The 23680-nt window shown below is 41.1% G+C and overlaps 1 protein-coding gene across 7 annotated transcripts in view; it reads right to left on the bottom strand.

Annotated features, from left to right (window-relative positions):
• KLHL29 (kelch like family member 29) overlaps positions 1-23680 on the bottom strand; it is a 412753-nt gene that overhangs the window by 231049 nt on the left and 158024 nt on the right. For all 7 annotated transcript variants that reach the window (XM_075750512.1, XM_075750509.1, XM_075750508.1 and 4 more), the window contains one exon: positions 22750-23055. In XM_075750512.1, the coding sequence (XP_075606627.1) occupies positions 22750-23010 (261 nt within the window). In that variant the 5' untranslated portion in view covers positions 23011-23055. The remainder of the gene's footprint in view (positions 1-22749; positions 23056-23680) is intronic.

Raw genomic sequence — 23680 nt, forward strand, 5'->3', positions numbered from 1 at the left:
AGCTTTAAATAGCTGCCTAACATTTGGATGGGTAAAGATATACAAGGTGAATCAAAGCGTCAGTGATTCATCAGAAGCTGTCAAGTGAAATAGCATTAGGCTCCAGGTTTCCCTAAACTTTTCCTTATGCCTCATCTGCTAGACTTAGTCTGTTCCCAGGAGTGCAACAAGAGCTTCCAGGTACCCAACATTGTTTGAGGTAAAAATAAATGGAAAGGCATGAAAATGGATGAGAAGCAAAAAAAAAAAAAAAAAAAAAAGTGCATTATATATGACAAATTTGTATAGTAGGCACAAAAACTAAAGCCTTCCAAGAGCAGGAAAGAAACAAAAGATGAGCTGGTTCATTTATATCTCATCTATTTCATTTTTAGTGTTTAAGTAATAAAACAAAACAAAAAAGATCAATGAGACAATCTGAGATTTTCTGTTTCCATACAAGAAATTTCATTAAAAAGAAACAGCTTTTTCTATTTTCTTTTTTTCATTAGGAAGAGCGCAAATACATTTGAAAGACTTGATGAGTCAGGAGAAAACTCAGCAGAGAGAAGGAATGTTTTGTCAGGATCAGGAGAGAGGACGCAGATGTGCAGAATGGCCCAACGAGCAGCAGAAAGATTGCTGTCTTCAGGAAGATCGTTTTTTCAAGGGAAATATTGCCAAGTCTGTTCCTTCCTTCCTACCACAAGACACAGTCCATGAGCTCAGCCTTTCAGATCACTGACGTAGCCTCTCAGCCAGGCCTTCAGGGCTTGGTCTTGATGACACTGTCAACTTCTCAGTTTGGTCAAGGACTGACAAGCTCAACTTTGGTAGCAGTGAACGGCACAGAACACTGCCTCATTGCCACTGGCCTGACATCATTATATTTCCCCAAATAAGCACAAATCAAGTTGCTGCAAACTTACACTTTTACAGACACTTTTCCTGCAGCATCTCCAGTTAGTTTTAGACAAGCCTTTTCCAAGGCTAGGCTCAAAAGTCTGTAACAGTACCTAAATATTCAGACAGATTAGTATCTAAAATGATGTGACCATGGTCCTGACCTATGTCAAGCAGAAGTTTGCTTCTTCCTCAAGTCAATTTTTCAAAACACTCATGCTTGTGCCAACTCACTCCTCAGGCTCTTTCCAAAGAGACGGAAACACCTCAAAATGGTCTGAATATCAGCAAGAACCGGACCTCTGCCTAGGCAGGAATTTCAAAGGTGTCCATGTTCAAATAGCTCATAAAAGCTGTTCGAGGAACACAACAGAGACAGAATAAAGAAAAGTAAATACTATTAGTCTTATATCTGCAGGAGGTGGAAGGGAAAAAAAAATAAACTAGTGGAAGCCCTGAAGCTTAGAGTAACCCAGGAGTCCTCAAGGCCAGTCACTAGCTAGTGTCCCTGAATCCTGCTGCTCCAATATTCTGTTGTGTTGCAAATGGCATTGATTTTTCATTTTCTTCCTCTGAAACCCCAAACCTGTAATATTAAATAAGACTGAGGGAATTTCATTTTGTATCCAGAATACACTAAGCAGACAGGAACCCACTATTGTCTGTCCTAGTCCATTAACTTTATTAAAAAATGCAACAGAGCTGATTTCTGAAAAAGCAATTTTTCAGTCTGCAGTACAAATATGGTAGCAGTTGAAAGTTATTTTATTTGAATTTAGGTGTTCCTTGGCCAGGATGTACCATCATACTTTCTAAGCTCGTCAAGACCGATAAAAACACAGGTCAAAAGTGTATGATAGGTATAATTGCCTTACTCTTCCTTATCTCCCCTTTAACCAAAATGTGTAAGCTTGTATTGCATTTCTTTACAGAAGAAGATAATTATTACTGTCACTGTCACATTCGTTTCTCAGTCTTGATAACAAATGAATTAAACCTGGCACCTGACCAAAGATCCTTCGGTTACCCTGTCAATGCTAATTCATGATACAATACATTTTGCATAGATTGGTGTAGGGAAGGAAGGATGAATCTATACTGGATGAAGTTCAGAATTTGTTTAACATGGAAGACTTTGGTCCCTAGTTACACTACATGCTCCAACAGTGTAGGTATAATTCCAGAGGGAGGGGGACAGAATTCAGATGACAAGATTCCCTGGACATTAATGGGTATCACCAAATCTTGAAACTCAGTTGACAGAATTTGCTATCACACTATTTGACCTCTTTACGCTTTAAGTTCAACAGATAGGTTTTAGATTTGCAAAAGCAGCCAGATTTCAAGAGCAGTTTGAACTGTTTTATGACTTTCTGTGGTTACAACAGCTAAAACAGAGTAGAGACAGAAATAATCATACCTCATGCTTGAGAGTACACATTGATTTGAGAAGGAATTCTCCCTTTACTCAGCTTGCTGCAAATTTATTGAAAACACTGTGAGTTTTTCCCAAAAAACCCCGTGCAGACTCACATACAAACTACTTAGACAACACATCACATCTACTGTATCAATATTCTGTCCAATATACAAGTCCTAGTTTACTGAACAATTATATCTAAGCTTTTGGCAATGGCAAACTTTGTAGGCAGCTGTAAACTTTATTGACAATGTAGAACCAAATAAAGGTTTGCCTAAGAACTCCAATTCATAGCTCGATGCCAAATTAGCATAAGTGAAATATGAGTATTTAATATAATAAAACATGAGCTGCAAGCATCTAGCCCATCCCAGGAAAAATGTGAAACCAGAAGGTATTTTAATGAAAAACTGGAAGCAAATATCACAATCTAATGTTTAAAAGCCATAAGAGTTAATTTTAGTTTGAAAGGAAATCATTTTTCAAAGTTCTGTACTCTGTTTAAAAACAGATTGAGCAAGTTTATTAAATTAGCAGACCACTGCATTTATGAAATCCATAAGTCAGATCAATGGTGCACAGTCAGCTCTAAAAAGTAATTGCTGGCTTCTCTTAAAATGGACAATCCAAAACCTTCCAAGGACTAGTTTTTCCCCCCATTATTTATAATGAGCAAAACATGGTGCAATAGATTCTTTGAGCAACCTGGTCTAGTGGAGGGTGTCCCTGCCCATGGCAGGGGGGTTGGAACTAGATGACCTTTAAGGTCCTTTCCAGCTCAAACCATTCTATGATTCTAATTCATAATGCCTTTTTAATGTTTTTATAACCCAACATGTGGACTCATTTCTAATCTCTGTGGATGACAAGTTGCCATTATTGAATTTCCATTAATATGAATTACGGGTACAACATATTTTACCCAGTATTTTCTACCCTAGGACTAATGTGCTTCTACAATAAAAAATCACATGATCAGTAATTTTTTCAGAAATAGAAATCACTAACAGCCATCAGATATTAGTCTTGCTACAACACTATGACCTTGACCTTGCATCCATCTGACTCTAGAGAATCACCAGCCATAATTTACATGCACATTTATAGTCATCAAAATGCCAGTATGTAGGTAAGTGTCTAACTATGGCTTCCAAGTAGCAAGTCAAGGCTTGCTCAGTGGGCTTTGCCTCCTCTGCCCAGCTGGAAATTACTTGGTCATTTGGGCCAGGTAACGCAAGATGAATGGGCATGAGCTGAGACCTGTGCCTCCAGATCATAGAATCATAGAATCATAGAATCACAGAATCACAGAATGGTTTGGGTTGGAAGGGACCTCAAAGATTGTCTAGATCCAACCCCCCCTGCCATGGGCAGGGACACCCTCCACTAGACCACGTTGCCCAAAGCCTCATCCAACCTGGCCTTGAACACTTCCAGATACTGATATGTGTCTTAAGAACTCATTCTCCGTAATGAAAACAGCTCTTAAGGACCAGAAAGATTCAATCACACTTTTGTTTTGCTCACCAGCAGCTACCTGCCATGGATATCTCTCCATAGGAAAGTCTCAATCCATCTAAATGATTAAAAACATACTAAACAATAGGCACGAAAATAGCCATCCTGAGGTCAATGGGGCTACTTGCATGCTTGAAGGCAAGCATATACTTCATGTTTTACCAGATGGTTGAAAGACAAAGATACAACATGTGGTTAAAGAAATCCCCAAGCTGCAAGAAGTACATTCCAGGGAAGTATACATACAGTGTACTTGCAATGTAAATCTCCTACTGGAGGCAGAATATCGAGTTGTACGAATGCATAGCCTCGCCTACTATGACTGTTCTTATCTTTTATGGACTGAACTAGGATTAGCAGCATAAAACACACTGTAACATTATCACTAATACCAGTGAAGTATGGCAGCTGCTTTGGAAGAAGTCTTTTTTAATGGTCCTCAATGATCTTCACACAGTCCTTGCTGCACCAGGGCAGAAAGGCAATATAGCGTTTTTCTTTTATTTTCAAAAAAGACATGCAGCAATAAAAATCTATTAAATGGAACAAAGAACCTCCCAAATGCCAGGAATGGCATGGTATCTGTCCTGTGGAGCTCACGTCCAAAAATGACAAGAAAACGATGTGTGAAGAAAATAAGACAAAAAGCAGGGATTTAGATGACAGGTAACGCTGTTGAGTAATACCGTATGTGTTTCTGTACACACACTCCAAACAAGTATTTGGCAAAGTCTGCTCCTAAATACAGATGCATTCGGAAATACTTACAGCCCAGCCATAACCAGAGGAATACTTTTTGCCAGCATCATGGTGGTAAATAGTTCTTTAGGAGAAATTCACGTACAAAGAGGGCAAGGGGCTTGCAAACAATCTCCAGAAGCACATGCCAGGCATAGAGGATAAACAAAACATTTATCAGAAAAGCAAACAAAAAGGTAATCAAAACTGGAGTCCTTGGGATAACAGATGGCAGTACTGGGGACACAAAAAGATACATGGGTGGAAGCTGAGCAGGGGGTTGTTTGAATGCTTCTGACATTTCTTTAAATGTCAGCTCATAATTATGACGTCTCCACCACCACCTTGTAGGTATATAGCCACTTCTAGCAGAGGCCTCGCAGCTCGCAGAGAGCTGCACTTTAGCATTTTGAGCTATCCGTCATGTTCCCACCTTTTATTCTGGTGAGAATGAACAAGCAAACACCAAACTCCCACCGAACACCTACTACTTCAGTTTTAATTTCAAGGTTTCCTCGCTGTTCAGTTAAATCTCTGGGTGTATTATACAGATTTATATGGAGTGCTACACACTGAGAAGCACCGTGAGATAAGTGGGAGAAAGGGCAATATTTAAAGAAGTACTCTATAAACACTCCGCCAGAGAAGGAAAAGTGTGGTATAATCTTTTGCATAAGTTTACATGTGTAAAACCTATGTTAATAAAAATCAATCCTTGTTCACTATTTGAACACAAATCCCATTAATAATTCCATTAAGCTACCACTTCAGTTCATTATTTTACCCGTTTGCACTTCACTATATTCACTGTCAACATCTGCTGCTTTCCCTGAGAAAGAGGGCGAACAAGGCCACGCAATCGCATTTATGTTCTACGCTATATTCTTGGCTTGCTGGCGAGCAGTGCTGATATAAAGGGCATTTCAAGTCTCTCCTACCCGGAGACAGAATACATTCCCTTCCAACACAACCAGCCTCCATCCCGCGACTTAACATCTAACATCCATCCCCGAATTCAAATTACCTAATTATCAGAGCTACTCAGCATGCTTGTTCAATACTTTACTAAGCAGATACTTTAAAGAGGAAAGCGGGGGAAAAAAGAAGAAAAGGAGGACTGACACACAGAGAGCAATAGATAACAAGAAATGTAAGTTTATATTTTGAAAGTAAAAGCTTGTGCGTGAGGGGGGGGGAGAGAAACAGACCTAGCAAAAAGAAAAACTCCCCCCAAAATCAAGCCTCACAACACAACACTTTGATCATGTTAAACATTCAGGGAGGCAACAGATGACATAATCACAATGCACAGCAGGGTCCTCAGTGAAGAATGGGTACACGACTCTTAAAAGGTTATTACAGCAAATTTAAGCAAACCAATTGCACAGAGACCAGAGAGCAGCTAAACAGAGGTTTTCAGGACTTCTGCTCTGATCACCGAGGCTCATTCCAACTGGCTCAATTTGATCTAACAATCAAAAAGTCAAATGATATGAAGAAAGATATTTCCTCCAGTAAATTGAAAAAGGTGGAGTGGGAGCTTATTTAGATTCACTTCCTGCAACTGCATTTCTTTCTTTCTTTCTCCAAGCAGTCTAGCTCTTGTAAAAGGGTTTCAGCTGTGGTACGCACATTTGCACATTGCTCCATCTACGTACTTTTATTCTGTCCAGGAACACTCACCTCCAAAGGAAAAGCGAACAGCCAGGGCACGAAACACAATGAAGCAGAAACACAAAGGGAAAAGAGCTGAGAAACAGAAGCTCATTTCCAACAGCACTGAACAACTACCCGGCGCTAATAGTGTTACATTTGACTGAACTTGACTGGCAAAAAACCTCACTGTTAACCCCTAAGCTGTTCATCAAATAGACTCGGAAGCTGTTCCTCTGCAAAGGTATGGTAGATTTGGCAGATTTTATGGTTGATGGGATGAAGAAAGTGAGTTACCAGAGCTACTCAAGAAATAACACCACAGGTGAGATGCACCAAGCTTTGTTTCTACAGCCTCTTCTGAGAGGAAGTATCCCAAGTATAACATATGCTCATGGATTTATGTCCAGGTACCATCATAAATGGACCAGTGGACATATTTTGCAATAAATACTTCAGATAAAATATCTGGCACTGAAAAGTCTCCAAATTTGTCAGCACTGACTTAAAATCAAGGTGGAATCCACCCCACATGGAGACAACATGCATTAACCGTGCCGCTTTAATTTCGCACAGGCTGTGGCATGTGCAAGAGGATGTGTGTGGCCTGTGAGAGCCACTTGTGGCAACGCTAATTTTAGTTCATATGATGATTAAGATGCTGAACGTAAAGCAAAACCTCAGGTCTCTCTTCCTGCAGTGCTAGAAGGATGCACCATCAAGGCAGGTCAGAGCTCTCAGCTCATGGAATCAACTTCTGTTAATAAAAGGCCTTCATAATCTATCTCCAAAAAATCAAGATGCATAGATAATTGTACCTCAGGCAGCTGGAAAAGGAAGCGTGCAGATGAAAATAGGGCAGGACAAAAGGACATAACCATATTCTTGGAATTTCCCCAGTCCTGGCAACTATCACAGGTTTATTTGGCCTTCATTGGCAGAAAGCAGTATTATTTTCTATTCAATGTTGTGGTGAGAAAGGAAGAGAATAGACAGTCTACTAAAGTGAAAAATCAATTGTGCAGGTAGCGAGAGGCATTTCTACTTCACCACTTAATGGCTAACTTGATCTTTCATACCAGCTGTATGCCAACATCCATCCAATATCTAACACAATCTCTGTATTTCCAGATCCAACAGAAAAGATAAAAATCATTCCCTGGCAGTAGGAACATCTGCAGAACATATTCTTCATTCTGATACAGGAATTGAATTTGCCAGCAATTGGTGGCCAGTGTGCAAAACCATGACAAAGATTTCTGAAAAATAGCTGAAACAACTCCCTAGAAGATACTTATAGACTCCCTTAGACTATATATTTCTATTCATAATGGGAAATTGGGTTCACAAACCATTCTAGTTGCTGTGACAATATACAACAGGGACAGACCACACCAGCTTAGTGCACAGGTACCTCGGCTGGAAGAACAGACAAAGTGGAGATGTGCTCGTGCTCCTTATTGTTCAGATACAACTCAGTCAAGTATGAAACTGTAGAGTCAAGTAAAACCAATTACAACTGCCTCAAACACAAAGTCATCCCAGTAACTAGAAAACTAAACAGGGCCAGGACCTGTTATACGGCTCTAAGGCCAAATGATATGGCCTGGCCACATTCACAGGATTACGTACTTTTACCCTCCAGAACAAGGTGGCTATATCCAAACTGCCGACTGAGAACGGCTGCTGGCCCTTGCTAATCCCCAAGCCATGCCCGGCAATTGTTTATGACAGCGCTAGCTGGCCCAGGTCGAACACAAGGCAAAGCCTGTGCTAACAATTTAATGGTATAGATGGTCAAGTTCCAGCTCTTGGGCCCGTGCCCTGGCACCGCTTAATCTACTAGCGTAGACCTAGCCAAACACAGTTGTATTGTGAGCAGAGCTGGCTGGAAAACAGACACACAAGAAGGAACAAGAGTATCTGACCAAATTTAAAATCTCTATGCATTTTCATGATTCCTTTCCTTATTCTTTTGTTGGTTTGTTGGCGGTTTTAAGTTTTATTTTCCAGACAACCTTATTTCCACAGAGGTGTTCTATTTGCCAGAACAACAGAAGGTCAAAGTAGTTGTGGTAAGCTCCACATGAGTGTGTTTCATTTCTTACCCATGATTCAGAGGTAGCTGCCAGCAAGCTATGGTGCTTCCAGTAGAGTCAGATACGCTGTGGGAAGTGTCAGAAGAGTTTACATCAAGTGTCTGATGGAAAATGGGGGAGAAGGACAAAGATGTTGAGAGCAAAGTAGAAAGGCAACAAGCTAAATGAATGAAAGCCTGGATTGGTCCACAAACTTTGCAGCATTGCTTAAGTTTTGTTTAATCTCCTAGTTTGAAGAGTTGGACGCAAAAAGCCACGCTGCACAACAACTGCTGCAATTGCCTTATCTCTCTGTTTTTGAACCACCTTTTTTGTTTCATATTAAAAGAATGACCCAAAAGGTCTTTGCTGCAGAGCAAATCCACTTCCTTGCCAACAGATCACGTGGCTAGGTAAGCAAGACTGCCTTTGCAGACTTCTTGCCGAGGTCGAGGTAACTTTCATAATTACCTTTGCGAGGCAGGTGACACCTCTCTGTTCTCTGAAGGAAACTTTTTAAGACAGTCTAGACTGACTTTCCTCAGACACCTCTCCACAGCTGTTTGCAGGCTTTCACTGCCAGAAAAGAACCACACTGGTTTCGTTGGAAGGGGCTCTTGAAAGCCACTCAGAGCAGGTTAACACTACACTGGATTGCTTGGGGCTTTGTCCACTCAAGTTTTGGATCACTTCAAGGAATGCAACAACATCCCTGGGGACCTGTGCCACTGTTCGGCTACTCTCAGTGTGAGCAACTTTTTCTTTCTTTCTAACCAGGATTTCCTTTGCTGACTTTTGTATGCATTGCCCTCTGCCTTTCCACTGTGCCCCCCCGAGAACACTCTGGCAGCATCTTCTCCATAACCACCCACTAGGAAGCTGAAGAGAGCAATCACATTGCCCCCAGCCTTCTCCAGGCTGAGCAAAGCCTCTTCCTCTGCCATGGGTTCAGCTGCCCTATTGTACAGGACAATCATCCAGCACAACATGAGGAGCAACGTGGCCCACAGGAAACAGAGGAGGAACACAAAGTGGTCAGCTTGGGTCTGTCTGGATGAATTCATAGGTGTCTTGCTCTACTTTTTTACTTCTGGTTATTTTAAAAGGGTCCTCTTCCACTCCACTCAGTTCATGGCATCAAAGAGCACGCTCCAGTCTTTACAGAGCCCTGACACAGAACTTTTGCTGCCCTGTCCCTTTACAAAGCAACCAATGATGGAAACAATGGCAACTTACAGGCAAACTCAGGAATTACCTACATAATGAGAAGATGGAAATGAAGATAGATCTATTGAAAACTTGAAATGGCTGTACATTCCATAGCTTAGATATCTAAAAAACCTTGAAATAGCATTATCCTGCACTGCTCCAGAGCTAAATGTTATTGTAAAGCAGTTTATATTTTTAAGCAGGCTGAGAAAACAAGGTGAATGGCAGCTTTGTATGTGGCAAAAAAAGTATCTGTGATCCATGTCTTCAAAAACTGTATACATGTGTATGTCTTAATCAAAGCAGCATATCTGAGATAATTATGTATGTGCATGATGACCTTAAAAGTCATCAGTTCTACATATCAGACACTTTGGTCACAGCAAAACTACCAGAATTATTGCAAGCAGTGGAAAAAATGTTTATGAAATGGAGTTTAAAACTTCATGAGCAAGAATGGAATTCATACACTCAAATTCTCTCTTATAATCCAGCTTGAAGAACCTTGCAAAGATAAATGCTAGACCTTTAAAAGCAGGGATGATAAAGATAATTAATGGAAGCTTAGAAAGATAATAATGTCTCAAATCCATGTGGGGTATAACTATTGCTCAGCTTTTGAGGAAAAGGAAGATAAATTATTCAGTCTTACTCCATCCCAGCATGAGGCAGAAATTCTAAAGGAAACAAGCTGTTCAAAAACAAAACTGTGATGACTATGCCAAGATAGGAGTTAAGCTCAGAAGACCTATAATAAATCCAAAGTTCTGGTATTTACTGGCTGATGAGGATTCTGGGTATTGTTTTAAAGCGAACTGACAACACCTCTGCCCTGTGAAGTATATTTAAGTGGTGATTCAATTCTAGGATGATATCAGGATCGTACCATAGAATACTTTTGGTTGGAAGGGACCTCTGCAGATCACTTGCTTCACTCCTGCTCAAAACAAGGCGAACTTTGATGTTAGATCACTGTGCTCCTGGTCATGTCCAGCTAGGCTTGCAGTGTTTCCGATGGTGGAGATTCTGCAGCTGTTCTGGGCCTTTGCTCTGGTTTTGGATGCTGCATTGAGAATTATTTTTTTCCTTATATGTAATCAGAATTTCTCTTGCTACAATTTGTGTTTATTGCTGCTTCTCCTTTCACAGAGCACTTCTAGAAAGAATCCAGCTCTTTTCTTTATACTGTCCCAATTAGACAGGCACATAGAGGAACCAAACTCACCCTGAGCCTTCCCTGTGCTCAACAGACCCAGCTCTCTGCTTCTTCATGTCTTGTACTCCAGTCCCCAAATCACCTTGGTGGCTCTCCACTGTGCTCGCTCCAGCAGGTCAGTGTCTTTCTTATGCTTGGGAGCCCAAAACTGGACATGGTACTTGAGATGTAGTCACAGAAATGACAGCGTGCTTTCCTTGAACTGTTTACTATGCTTTTGCTAATACATCCCAGCATTTGGTTGACCTTCATTGTCACCACTACTCATTTTCAACTTGGTCTCCACCAGGACCTGAAGGTCTTTTTATGCAAAGCTGCTTTCTACTCATTTGCTGCTCAGCCTGTACCACTGCATGGGATTGTTTCATTCCAGGTGCAAGGCTTTGTATTTGCCTTTGCTGAGCTTCATCAGGTTACTAGCAGGCCATTTTTCCAGCTCACCTTCATCCTTTTGAACAGTAGCACTGCCCTCAAGCATATTTATTGCTCCTCTCAATTTTTTATTTATGTATCATTGCAATGCCCAGGTTACTAATAAAGATATTCAGTGTTATCAGCCCCAATATTGACCACTCTTCCCACTGCCAGTGGGACTTTGAACTGTTGCCATCTACTCTCCCTGAGCCTGGTAGTCCTGCCAGTTTTCCACCTATCTTGTAGTGAATCCATGCAGCACATATCCCTCCAAATTAGTTAAAAGGATACCATGGGAGAGTGTCAAAACCTTGCTAAAGTTAAGTAAATAAAAGGCCCAGGGCTCCCCTTGTCCACCAGCCCAGGCATCTCATCACAGAAGGCCATCAGGTTGGTCCGGTATGTTTTATCCTTGGCTGCTCCAGTCTCCTTCTGGTCCTTTGTGTACCTGGAAACACCTTCAAGCAAGATGCTATATGATCCTCCTAGACATTCAAGTTGGGCTGACCAGCTCATAGTTCCCTGGATCCCTCTTCTTGCCCTCTTTGAAGATGGCCATGACCATTGTCTTCTCTTGTCATCAGGAATCTTCCCTGATCACCATGGCCTTTCAAGGATGATAGCAAATGACTTCAAAATGGCAACAGCTCACCTGTCTCCCTTAGTGTCCCTTGATCTATCCTTCCTGGTCACATGGACTTGTGTACGTCCAGTTGACTTAAATGGTTAAGTCCATTCCTCATCCTCTATTCCTGTCCTCATACTTGCCCCCTACCATGGGCCATGCTTCATTCCCCCAGATTCTGCTGCTAGGAAAAGGGACCTGGGACAATCAGAGAGCAGATCTTTCCAGTAAGCGGTGTTCCCCAGGGCTCAGTGCTGGGGCCAATTCTCTTTTATATCTTTATCAACGATCTGGACAAGGTGATTAAGTGCACCCTCAGTAAGTTTGCAGATGACACTGAGTTGGGCAGAAGTGTTGATCTGCTGGAGGGTAGGAAGGATGTACAGAGGGATCTGGATCGATGGGCTGAGGTCAATTGTATGAGGTTCAACAAGGCTCAGTGCTGGGTGCTGCACTTGGGTCACAACAACCCTATGTAATGCTACAGGCTTGGGGAAGAGTGGCTGGAAAGCTGCCAGGCAGAAAAGGACCTGGGGGTGTTGGTCTACAGCTTGATGAATATGAGCCAGCAATGTGCCCAGGTGGCCAAGAAGGCCAACAGTATCCTGGCTTGTATCAGAAACAGTGTGGCCAGCAGGACTAGGGCAGTGATTGTCCCCCTGTACTCAGCACTGGTGAGGCCTCACCTCGAGTACTGTGTTCAGTTTTGGGCCGCTCACTACAAGAAAGACATTGAGGTGCTGGAGTGTGTCCAGAGAAGGGCAACAAAGCTGGTGAAGGGTCTGGAGCACAAGTCTGATGAGGAGTGGCTGAGGAAACTGGGGCTGTTTAGCTTGGAGGAAAGGAGGCTGAGGAGAGACCTTATTGCTCTCTACAACTACCTGAAAGGAGGTTGTAGCCAGGTGGGGGTTGGTGTCTTCTCCCAAGTAACAAGCGACAGGACAAGAAGAAATGGCCTCAAGTTGTGCCAGGGGAGGTTTAAATACGATATTAGGAAAAAATTCTTCACCGAAAGGGTTGTCAAGTATTGGAACAGGGTGCCTGGGGCAGTGGTTGAGTCACCATCCCTGGAGGTATTTAAAAGACACGCAGACATTGTGCTTAGGGACATCATTTAGTGGTGGACTTGGCAGTGCTAGGTTAATGGTTGGACTCAATGATCTTAAAGGTCTTTTCCAACCTAAATGATTCTGTGATTCTATGAACATCAGGAAACACTGTTTTATTGTAAGGCCGACAGAGCGCTGGAACAGGTTGCCCAGATAGATTGTGGAGACGGCTTCAAAAGCCATCTGGACATGGTCCTGGGCAACTGGCTGTAGGTGGCCCTGCTTGAGCAGGGAAGCTGGACAAGATGACCTCCAGAGGTCCCTTCCAACTTCAACCATTCTGTGATTCTGCGATTCTCCGATTCTCCTTGTTCTCCTACACCTCCTTTGTTCATTTGAGCTTGCTCAGGATTTCCATGTTCAGGCAGGATGGCCTCCAGCCATGCCTGCTTGGCTCTTGTACAGTGGCTAAGCAATTCCTGTGCCACCAGGAGGTTGTCACTGAAAAACTACTAGATCCTTCTGCAGGGTCTTGTACAACACAGCTCCTCTTACAAAGACTGGCACTCCTGAAAAAGGATATGGATTTGCAGGGGAACACGTGGTCAAATTATGCCCAGCATCACTCCTTGGGAGTGTTCCACTTGCTGGCTGACAAATGTACCTTGATGCATTACTTCAGTGGTTTTGAATGCATGGACTTTGTGTAACACTTTATGTTCCTTTGGGATAAAAGGATAACTTTAATTATATATAGTATTATAATATAAACAGTATCTAATCTTAAACATTCAAATTACACAGCCATAAAAGCTACTCTTTCTCGACATGTTTGTGCAAAAACTTAGCAATAGTAAATATTATTCACATACTTCTCAGTGCTTTCTTTCAGGATTACCATAAAAGACCTGGGATCATAAGCAGTAAGAAATAATGCTATGATATGAAGAATTTATTACTAGTTATTATTCATTATTTATACAGTGGGTGCATATCGCTTTACACACAAACACCACTTTACAGACTGCATATATTTCTCTGTAGAACTTCTACAAGCTTTGTTTTCCAAAGTGAATCAGTTTGGTGATGCTAAATTGTAGTGGGTAACAACCACATATATTTCAGTTTGACAGGAGCAGAGAACAACCGAAAACAAAAGCGGCAGACCGACTTCTGAGAGAATTCAGAATGGTCCCTCCAAACCAAAGTAAAATGTGCATTTTGTTTGCTGAAAAGTGCCCATTTCACCCAAGAACCAAGTGTTACAGCAGTTAACTAACTCTTAGACATTTAGTAATGCTTACAATTCCAAGAGAAAACCCAGCAAAATAATTTGGGTACCTGCAAATTTATCCTTTTCAACATGCTACTTTGAAAAGTAACAGTTGATTATAAATCTTTGTCAGAGCTGCTTCTAGAGAGTGAAACTGGAGTGGGGGGAAAAAGTGTGAGGAATTTGTGGTCTCCCCTACAATACTCTTGCAGGCATTGACAACAAGGCTGTGTTTTGCCCACTCACAAGATAGTGAGTCACTGTATTTCCATTTATGCAGAAGATATCTGCACCTTGTGTGCATTGTTCAGATGGGATGGAGCACAGTTTAGCATCGCTGATGTAACGTGACTCCTGGCATTACTTCTGTGGCATCGACAGAGCAATCCTCCGTCAAAACAGCACAGCCTGCCTACATTTCATGCCATCAAGTCACAAGATCCTTGTGCTCCTCTTAAAGGTCTGGGCGCTTTTTCAAGAGGATTTTCAGGATTGTAGACAGGGTGGTGGTGCTGCTTTAATGTCAATTTGGAGTATCAGCTCTGGCTGATCAGAGCTTCCCGGTATGCCCAGAGCGCACCAGCTTGTGTCCAGGTGCAGCGTTCAGCAGTATAAGGAGCCAGAGAGCAGAGTTTAATGTACTGTTTATCACTCCCAGGGCCGAATTTATTTTTATGTCTATATCGTCAGCTTCGTAGACAACTGTCGTATCAAGCAGGAACTCAAGGCCCACAGAAATCACAGGGAGAGCTGAAGCTTGGCTCACTTCTGTTTCTTTCTTTGTTTTTATTCATGTGGTTCATTTCTTTTGCAAGCAACTTCTAAACTGAAAGCTGCAAATCAATCAGCAATTTGAGGAGAGCAATGTCATCAAGAAAATATTATCCGTTTGGCAAACAATTTATTTTCCTTCTAATATGCATTAAAATTGTGCTTTTAAAAATGGCCATTGTTTTCCTGTTACTTGTAACAAAAAAATATGGTATGGAGACATCCCACCCAACTGCTTCTGCAGCCTCCTACGAACTGTTTGCATCGGGCTCCTCTGTACCCATCATATACCTTAATCCACTCATTCCCTCCCTCAGTGATTTCTCTGACATTACCCACTTCATGCAACGCCAAAATCAGAAATTACCTAGTTGAGAAATGATCAGCTTTCTTGAAAATAATTTCCAGGGCCTACCTGGCAAAGTTAGGCATTGACAGCAAAAATAATAGGAAACCACCAAGTGATTCCTCGTAAAATTCTTTTTGTAGCTATGTTTGATGGTGACAATAGCAATATGTTCCTAAATGACAGCAACCAACCTTAGGATTTTATGCATCTACAACTCAGGTAACCTGCTCTCCTTTAGAAGTACTGCTCCTTGAAAACAAAACCTCTAGTAATCAACATCAAATCATAGGCAAGGAAGCTCTCAGGCAGGCTTTTTTATCCTGACAGGAGGCTGGGACAAATTTTCTAACAAAACACTCCTGAACGGCAGCAGTATACATTCTGCTGCATTTTTAAAGGATAATCTGCAACTAATACATGTGAAAACAAAGTAATAATGAGAAAGAAATAAGAAAATAAAAAGAACTCTAAATCATTTCAAAGAATCAAGCACTTAAATCATGGCCAACACACATTGTGTTTAGGTTACTGTTATTACTGATATTTATCCCTTTTGGAAGTCAAGATACTCTTTGATCAAAGTGCCAAGGCCTAGAAATACTCCTTTTTCCTTATTCAAAGCTGTCATGTTTGTGACCTTGTAAGTACTTGGCTAGGTCAATTAGTGCTTCAAAAATGTTGCCTTTCATCTTCAAATGGAACTGGGCCTAGAAACTGGCCAGACCTCTTAGCTCTTTCAACAGATGATAAACACATTGAGAGTCAAAAAATTCAAGCAGCTTTTTATGACATTACAGATTAATTAGCATGCCAGGGTTTTCAGACCAATTTTAGTCTGATAAAGTATCTGCAAAAGTTGACAAACTAAAACCACATTCATATGTTCCAATTTCTATGCTACTGAAAATATGTAAAAATACATCTGAGAAAAAGTACTAAAATAAGATGGTAAGAGGAAGTGACAGATCACCAGCACAATTTAAGCCCTCTCTAGGGCCACAGATCATTAAGAATAGCTTTCTACAGAGGAGCCTGGAAAATGCCCAAGGAGTCTCTCCAGTTTGTTCAAAGGGAAGAATTGGTTCCTCTACTTCAAGGCTTTCAACATGTCAGTTTTGGAACCCACCACTGATCCCACTTTGCTTTCTTGTTCCTTGAGGGTACAATTATCCCCCAGAAGTTGTAACTTTTTGATAGTAGTTTAATATGATTACTTCAGCAGAAGTCATTGCTGAGCTTAATTTACAGAGATTTTTGGTCCATTTGTAATTAGTAAAAAGAAAAAAGTCTCTTGGAAGTCAACGATCAAATCTCTGTTTCCTCCTCCCATTATCGGTACAAGTAAAAAAAAAAAAAAAAAGGAACTCTCAAAATTATTTGAGGATACCAGGAGGATACTATAAAGATCTTTTTCTGTGGTGCACTCTGACGGTTTCAACAAGCTGGGCTGGTGTGATGGTATGTCAACGCTGACGTCATACACTTTGGCTGTCTTTCCTTGCTTGCAGACTGCTCACAGAAGGCACAGTCTGGAAGCTGCACTCTAGTTAAATGGTGTGTCACCCCAAAAGATAAATTGTGCAAAGCTTATTGAACTTTCAAACCTAGAGAGCCAGGAGAATGTGATTTCGGTGCCAGAGAAAACCCGTCCTTTTCTTCTGTCACAAACCATCGAGTGTTACATGCACCGGGCACTGCTCTGATTTCCTATACGTTCATGTAATAGTACACCAGAATCAAAGCTACATATGCACCAGAAGCCTCTGCATAGCTGGGAATGGGCTTGCATCTCATTTACCAATGGAACTGGAGATTATTCTATTTTAAAAATTTATCCATAGGTAAAAATATTCTCCTTGAAAAAACATCAGCTGCAGTATTTGACATCCAGGAACTGAAGCCTAGCGCTTACCATCCCAGTGATTTGCCAAAAGAATCAGGAGGATCTTTAACACAGCTTTCGCCATTATTGCACTTGGGCTGGACCGCTACATGGTGTCCAGATCAAAGAATTGACAGGCTACTCTCTGAAATGGTGACAAAAATATGCCAACCATCAATACAAACCCTCAGGGGAGTGGAAGAGTAGCTTTGCACAGAGAAGCTAGAAGAGTAAATCCTATGTACTTCATCACTGCATGTTTTGACTGTTTTCTAGCAACTGTTGTATTCCAATATTTATAATCTCTCTCTTTATGCAAGCCTCTTATGTTTTATAATAAAAAGAGTACGTAAATTTCAGTTACCGTTGCAGAGCAAATTGTTGTATGTAATTAGTCATGTACAACATAAGGCGTAACTTGAAAAACAATTTGTTTATTTTTCCTCTGTTTAATCAATATTTTAAATATTTGTGGAAGCCATACACCAGCTTAGCAAATCATCACCTCAGAAGCGAGAGAAAGAGAACAGACAACACAAACTCCACAACATACAGCAAATCATCTGCATATGACAGACTACTGTTGAGGGAACTAAATTTTTTGGACCTTAAAGGAAAGAAGCATATAACATTTTACTTCTGTGCCGTTCCACTTTATTCCTTTTTTCATGCATTCCTCAGCCACAGCGACTCGTTTTTCCTTTAAGATAAGAATTTTCTTCCCTCCCCACACATTTTTTTTAACACTATTTAGTTGCAGTGATGCATGGAGACAAAGACAGTGGGGGCGATTTTTTTTCCCCTGCAATCCTTGCCTCACTTCCCAGAGAGGTTAACAAATGCTTTATCATCTCTGTCTTCTCTCCCACATCATAACTGTGGCTAACCACAGTGGGATCAAAACTACAGCAGAAACAACACACAAGTCACAAATGCTACGGGAGTACTGTAAGTACAGGAGGCCAGGATCACATCTCAGTTATGCTATTTAAAGACTTATACAGTTAACTATACAGTTATCCCTGAGCTCAACTAGAGAAAATCTTATCAAAACTCCGGACTGGCATTTTTATAAAATTTGTCATAGGTTTAACCTTGAGAATAACAAATCATTAAATGTGTGGGGGCTTAAGAATCAATTTATGTTCCAAGCAAAGGGTTTTTAAAATTAAGGTTGAAAAAAAAATTAGATCTCGTCTGGTGTTGTACAGATTCTGTTGATGTATCAATCTTTTCAGGCATTTAAAAATAATATAGAGATGATAAAAGTAAATGTTCTATAACCAAAAAATCTCTTGGTAATAAAATTTCAAATTACAGCCCATGACAACACTTCTAAATTGAAGCTGTGATACAGGAGCTTTGATGGAGAAAATTGTACAAGCAACTCACAAAGTAATTCAGAAAAGCAACAAAGAATGAAGGTGCTGCTGAGATGAACAGAAAACATAGCTGGAATGGTGTGCAGCATCCTTAAATGAATTTTAGACTGTTTTGTTGCCAATATCTTAAGCAGTGCTGCAGTCTTACATGGATTTTTTTGATAGCTTCCTTCTACCAACAAATAACCTCACTGCAGGAAAAAAACCCAAAACCCCACCGTACACAGACAAACCCAAACCTGAGCTCAATCATCACACATGACTGGGCTCAGAGTGTGACAAATTGATCCAAAGGCAGCAGTTTAATGGCAGGAATTGTGCTCTCCTACTACTTCAGGCATTCAAAGGGTTGAGGAAGTATCTCCAGCGAAGGACTCATCCCTTTAAACCGCGCTGACTCAGGGTGCTGCTCTGTGACCCAACACTTTGAATAAAGCACCAGGGAAGAAAAAGACAAATTGAGTATAAGAGCTGGAACTTTGCTCACAGTGCCACAGAATGAGCAGAAAAAACAATAATCACTACCTCTGTGTGCCTCAGTTTCCCTGTTGGTGTACTGGGAGTGCAAAATTAAACTATTTCTTACAGGTTGCTGAGGTTTAAATTGGTTTTCTGATGTCTTCTGGCAGCATTTGATGAAATGGGTTACAGCAGTGCAAAGAATCGTCATTTTGTTCAGCAAAAAATAAAGCTTAGGAAAATACAGGTTTTTTGTTTAAATAACTCAGACCAAACATCCATAACCACTTAAATGTGGCAGATCCACTAAGTGTGATTTGTACCAAAGCATCTGTGGTAAGAAGGTTACAGGTACGCTTTGAGAATAAATTTCAAAGGTCTGCAAAGTATAATTAGTTCTAAAGTTCTCCTATGCATTAATAATTAGTAATAAAATCCTTCTAAAGCCCTCCACAGAAAGATGTAAAAAGCTCCTCCAGAAGCATGAAAACACAGACCAAACCCAACCCCCTCATAGTTGGTGTTATATATCTTAAGCTTCCCTATGAAGATGGTTTCACTTCTCTCCAACAGTTAATTTGATCAATTTTTTTCTCTCCCTTCCAATGCTTTTTCCGTTCATAGCACATAACTCGGGGTGAAGTCTTTAATCTTACATACATTTACATAATAATTTAAAGACCAAATGGTTCAGCTAGATTTGATAGTCTAGCGGTCCTTAAAACCATTTATCTATGAATTCCCTGACCAACTCCATCACCAACACAGCAAGTTTCACAGTCCAGTTACATGTTAGAGAGAAAAGAAGTTTTTTTCTCCATTTTGAATTTGTCATTTTAGGATTCAGTTAATTTGGAGCTGAAGGACAGGAATGTGACCAATATCTGCCAACACAGGTATCCAGAAGACAGATCTTGTCAAACAGACTTCATTTCAGTCTTTGACAAGATTATGACTCTGCTTGATAACATGTAATGGAGGACAATGGCATGTATACGTTTTTTAAAAACTATTGACTTAGCACTTTGGGAAAAAAGTCTGGAGCAATTGTGAGCTGTGCAGACAAGGGAACAGAGGAAGGGAGCAGTCCTATCACCATGCAAGGGAATGGTGAGTCTGATGCTGGAAGGATGCGTATGGCTTTGGTACCTGTATTTTCAAAAGCAAAAGAAGAATGGAGGGATGCAAAAGATACACAGTTATCTGGAGGCTATTAAAACTGGTAAACAGCAGGAAACTAGAGGAATCAAGGAATGAAAGTTTGAAGACAGACTAAATGGTTTATAAAAAAAAAATGATACAAACTTTTAACTGGGAGGATAATTCATTAGTAGGAACACAAACGAAGGGAGGTGGACAGTTGGCCTCTATGCTTTGAGATCTTCAAATCAGCTCAGGAATATAAGCTAAAGTCAAAACTGGTAACTGGATGACACAGAGAGTCCCCTCTGTCCACAGCCTGGAGGAACATTGCTGGCTGTACCCATATCCTTGGACTACCATACAAGGAGAACCAGGTTCCATCTTCTTGTTCCGTAACACCATGATTACTTCCTTTATTCACCATGTCACCTCTTGTGTGGGGCACTCCCTTGCCTCTGACTTTAATTACATCTGCCATAATGCTGGGGAAGGTTCAGACTGCAGAAGAGCAGCTAAGCAATCAAATATCCTGCTCCCGACCACCAAACAGAACTAAGAGATTCAGCTTAAGATGACACCTGCCCCGCCATGGGCTGGTACCCCATAAACATGCTCACAGAAGGGCTGCAGAGGGTAGACTGTGACCTCTCTACAGCAACTCGGCACATTCCTGTGTTTTAAAATAAACCAAGCAACCGCGTTATTCTTCTGACTTGTGATTTCCTCATTATACAGATTTAATTTTTTATGCCTAACCATTAGCTGGATTCTACAAGGGAAAGGCACTGGCTGGTTACATTGCTAACCAGAAGTGTAAATCTGTGTGTGTGAAGGAGAGACAGAGTCAGGCAGGGTGAACATGAGTATGTATGAGCACCTGATGTTTTTTTCTGACATCGTTCCACATCATTAGTTGGAAGCTTGCTAGGCACCATACCCTTACATCTCTGTTCACCCTACCTACCTCACTTCTCTTTCAAAGTTTTTCCTCTTTAGTACATGCAATTTTGAATTTTTAGAGCTGTTCAGCTGATTCTCAGAGGAAGAGGCTGGGGCAAAGACTATGCATTTTTACACATTTATTTTATGGGAGATTACACAGCTGATTAACAGTTCTCAGAGTAAAAAGTGTCCCATGTTACCTCCATTCTTGTCTATTTATTGCTTTTGATCTATTCATGCCAAAACATTCTTACTAATGAAAGTCATCAGAAAATTGTCTAATAAGGTAATTTAGAAGACAGTTCACATTGAACATATGATCAAAAGGCATTTAACTTGCTGTTCCTGCCTCCTCTCCCCCAATAAACACAAGGTTTACTGGCACTGCTATGCTTCAAAATGGTTTTGAACATCTGGGAGAAGGGCTGATCAGCTCCAGACAATCGTTAGACTCTAAGTAGACCCAGGAACAAAGGTCATGATAAATGAAATGACTGCTTTGGCTCCAAAATTGCCTCAATCTTCTCCAGACAAAGCATGATTGAAATGCATCTATCTGTGGATAGCATCTGGAGAACTCTAAATATGTTTTGATCAGAATCCGATTGGCTTCTTTCAAATGAAAATAATTTGAAGATGCCATGGAAAATTTTTAAAACCAATCACACTGTAAACTTCGGCCTAATGTTTCCTTCTGCAGCATTGACCTTGTTTCTCTACAGTGTGAAAAAAAATCAATATAATAATGGTACTGCAGTAAAATTTCAGTGTGCTCTTGGCTTACTTTAAATAACTTTATTGTCTCCTTTCCCCCTGTCTGCATCTGCTCTATTTGGCACTTGCAGTTATTAAAATGAAACCAAGTTGAAAGAAAATGTTAAATATCATAAAAAGAAAACCAGCAGTGCTTCTGGCTCACTTTGCTAATGCTGTGGTCACCTTTACAATTTGCCAGGGTTTTCTGTTCCCCAGCTGTTCTACCTGAATTTGCATGCAGAAGGAAACCCCAACTTTCTACTGGAATAACAACTTGTACTTTGCAGATTTTAAAGAACTAAATATTAAAAATAAAAAAAAAAGTCACCTTCTTCCCTCCAATTACATATTAGAACAAAAAAGCCCAATGGTTTACTAGTGATTTCAATTCTTTGCCACTTAACATTTTCTTACTCCTTAGTGTGCATTTCTGCACAAATGAGAGAGCCTGGTTATAGCAGTCCCACGGTTACACTCCAATCTGCACTAAGAATGAGGCTTTGAAAACCTTAAAGGAAAATACCACCTAAAGAGAAAAAAAAATGACCATTCAGCCAAAATTATGCTCTTTGGTCACTTTCTACTCCCTCTGGATGAAAACCACATCCACTTGTTGTCAACCACAGCTCTGCCTTGGTCAACAGACAAGAAGAGCGTTCCCAAAAGCAAAAGTGGGAAAAGTTCCCATGTTCCCGGGAAAGCAACAGAAAGCCCAAATGTAGGCAGTGCTGAAAGGAAAGAAGCATTTGCTCTGCTCAGTCTTGGGCCTCTCAGGAGCACAGGAACCCTCAGTCTTGGAGTAAGAACGACCTACTCTAGTGTATCCACACCACACAAAAGAATAAAAAAACACAGACTGCCTGTAGAAAATTTTTTTCCTCCTCTTGGCTATACCATGAACACAGATTTTGCAAAGGGACCGATGACACTCCATCTCTAATATCCCCTCAACACATCAACCCTAGAAAAAAAAAAAAGGTAAATTCTTACTTTGGTAGTTGAAGCTGGAGATGAGTTGGCCACCAGACTTGTGATCACATCGCTGTTGACGGTGGTGCAAGTGGCGGTGGCCGGAGTGGGGAGCCGGGAAGGGACGATGGGCAGGGGCAGCAGCCCGGGGCGGTTGTTGCTGTTGGTGCTTGCGACGCTGCTGCAGTTGGTGCTGCTGACGTGATTGCCGTTGGAGCTCCAATCCCGGCGATCCCACCCAGCCCGATAATCTCTTTCAAACCGGCTGTGGTGCCGTGACATCTCGATGGAGGGCAGCTTCTTCTCAAAGGGAAATCGAGAGCTTGCCTGAAAGAATAAAACCAAAGAGGTGTTAGGAACACGATCCCAGCAGCAACTGTACTCTATAATCACCAGGGCAAGTCCCTGACATGCCTCCTCTGCTTTAGGAGAGCACTGCTTCTCCCCTTTTCCCAGCTAAACTTCAGGACGAAGAGAGGGGTGTCGTAGTAAATGTTAATCTACAACACAAATGAGACAGTCTGGACAACTACAAGCATGCAATGGGACAGACCAGTCCCTCACACCTGAGGAAACTCTGTGCCCAAACTCTCCAGTAGAATAACAAGCAACAGCATGCAAATCAGGAAAAGCTCAGTTAGAAGAAAATCATCATTCAAATAGCAGGAAAATGTTTCCAACAGCTCAGTCTTGCAGTTTTCTCAGCAGTCTGCAGATAATTTCTGTGGCTCCTTTCTGCACCTGATGTGTGACCAAGTATTAATCCTAAAGATCAGAAGGATAAAAATCTACCTGCTAAATCTATCCATGACTTCTCTATTTTTTAAGCCAAATATTGCTTTATATAGTCCACTCCCCTCCTTTTTGCTAGACCTCCTCACTAGAAGCTCCTATGGGAATGCTTCACCCGCCTGACTCCTGAGCTCTCCCCAGAGCGGCTACTCTCCAGGGC

The sequence above is a fragment of the Balearica regulorum genome, chromosome 3 (genome assembly GCF_011004875.1).
Source record: "Balearica regulorum gibbericeps isolate bBalReg1 chromosome 3, bBalReg1.pri, whole genome shotgun sequence".
Lineage (NCBI taxonomy): Eukaryota > Metazoa > Chordata > Aves > Gruiformes > Gruidae > Balearica > Balearica regulorum.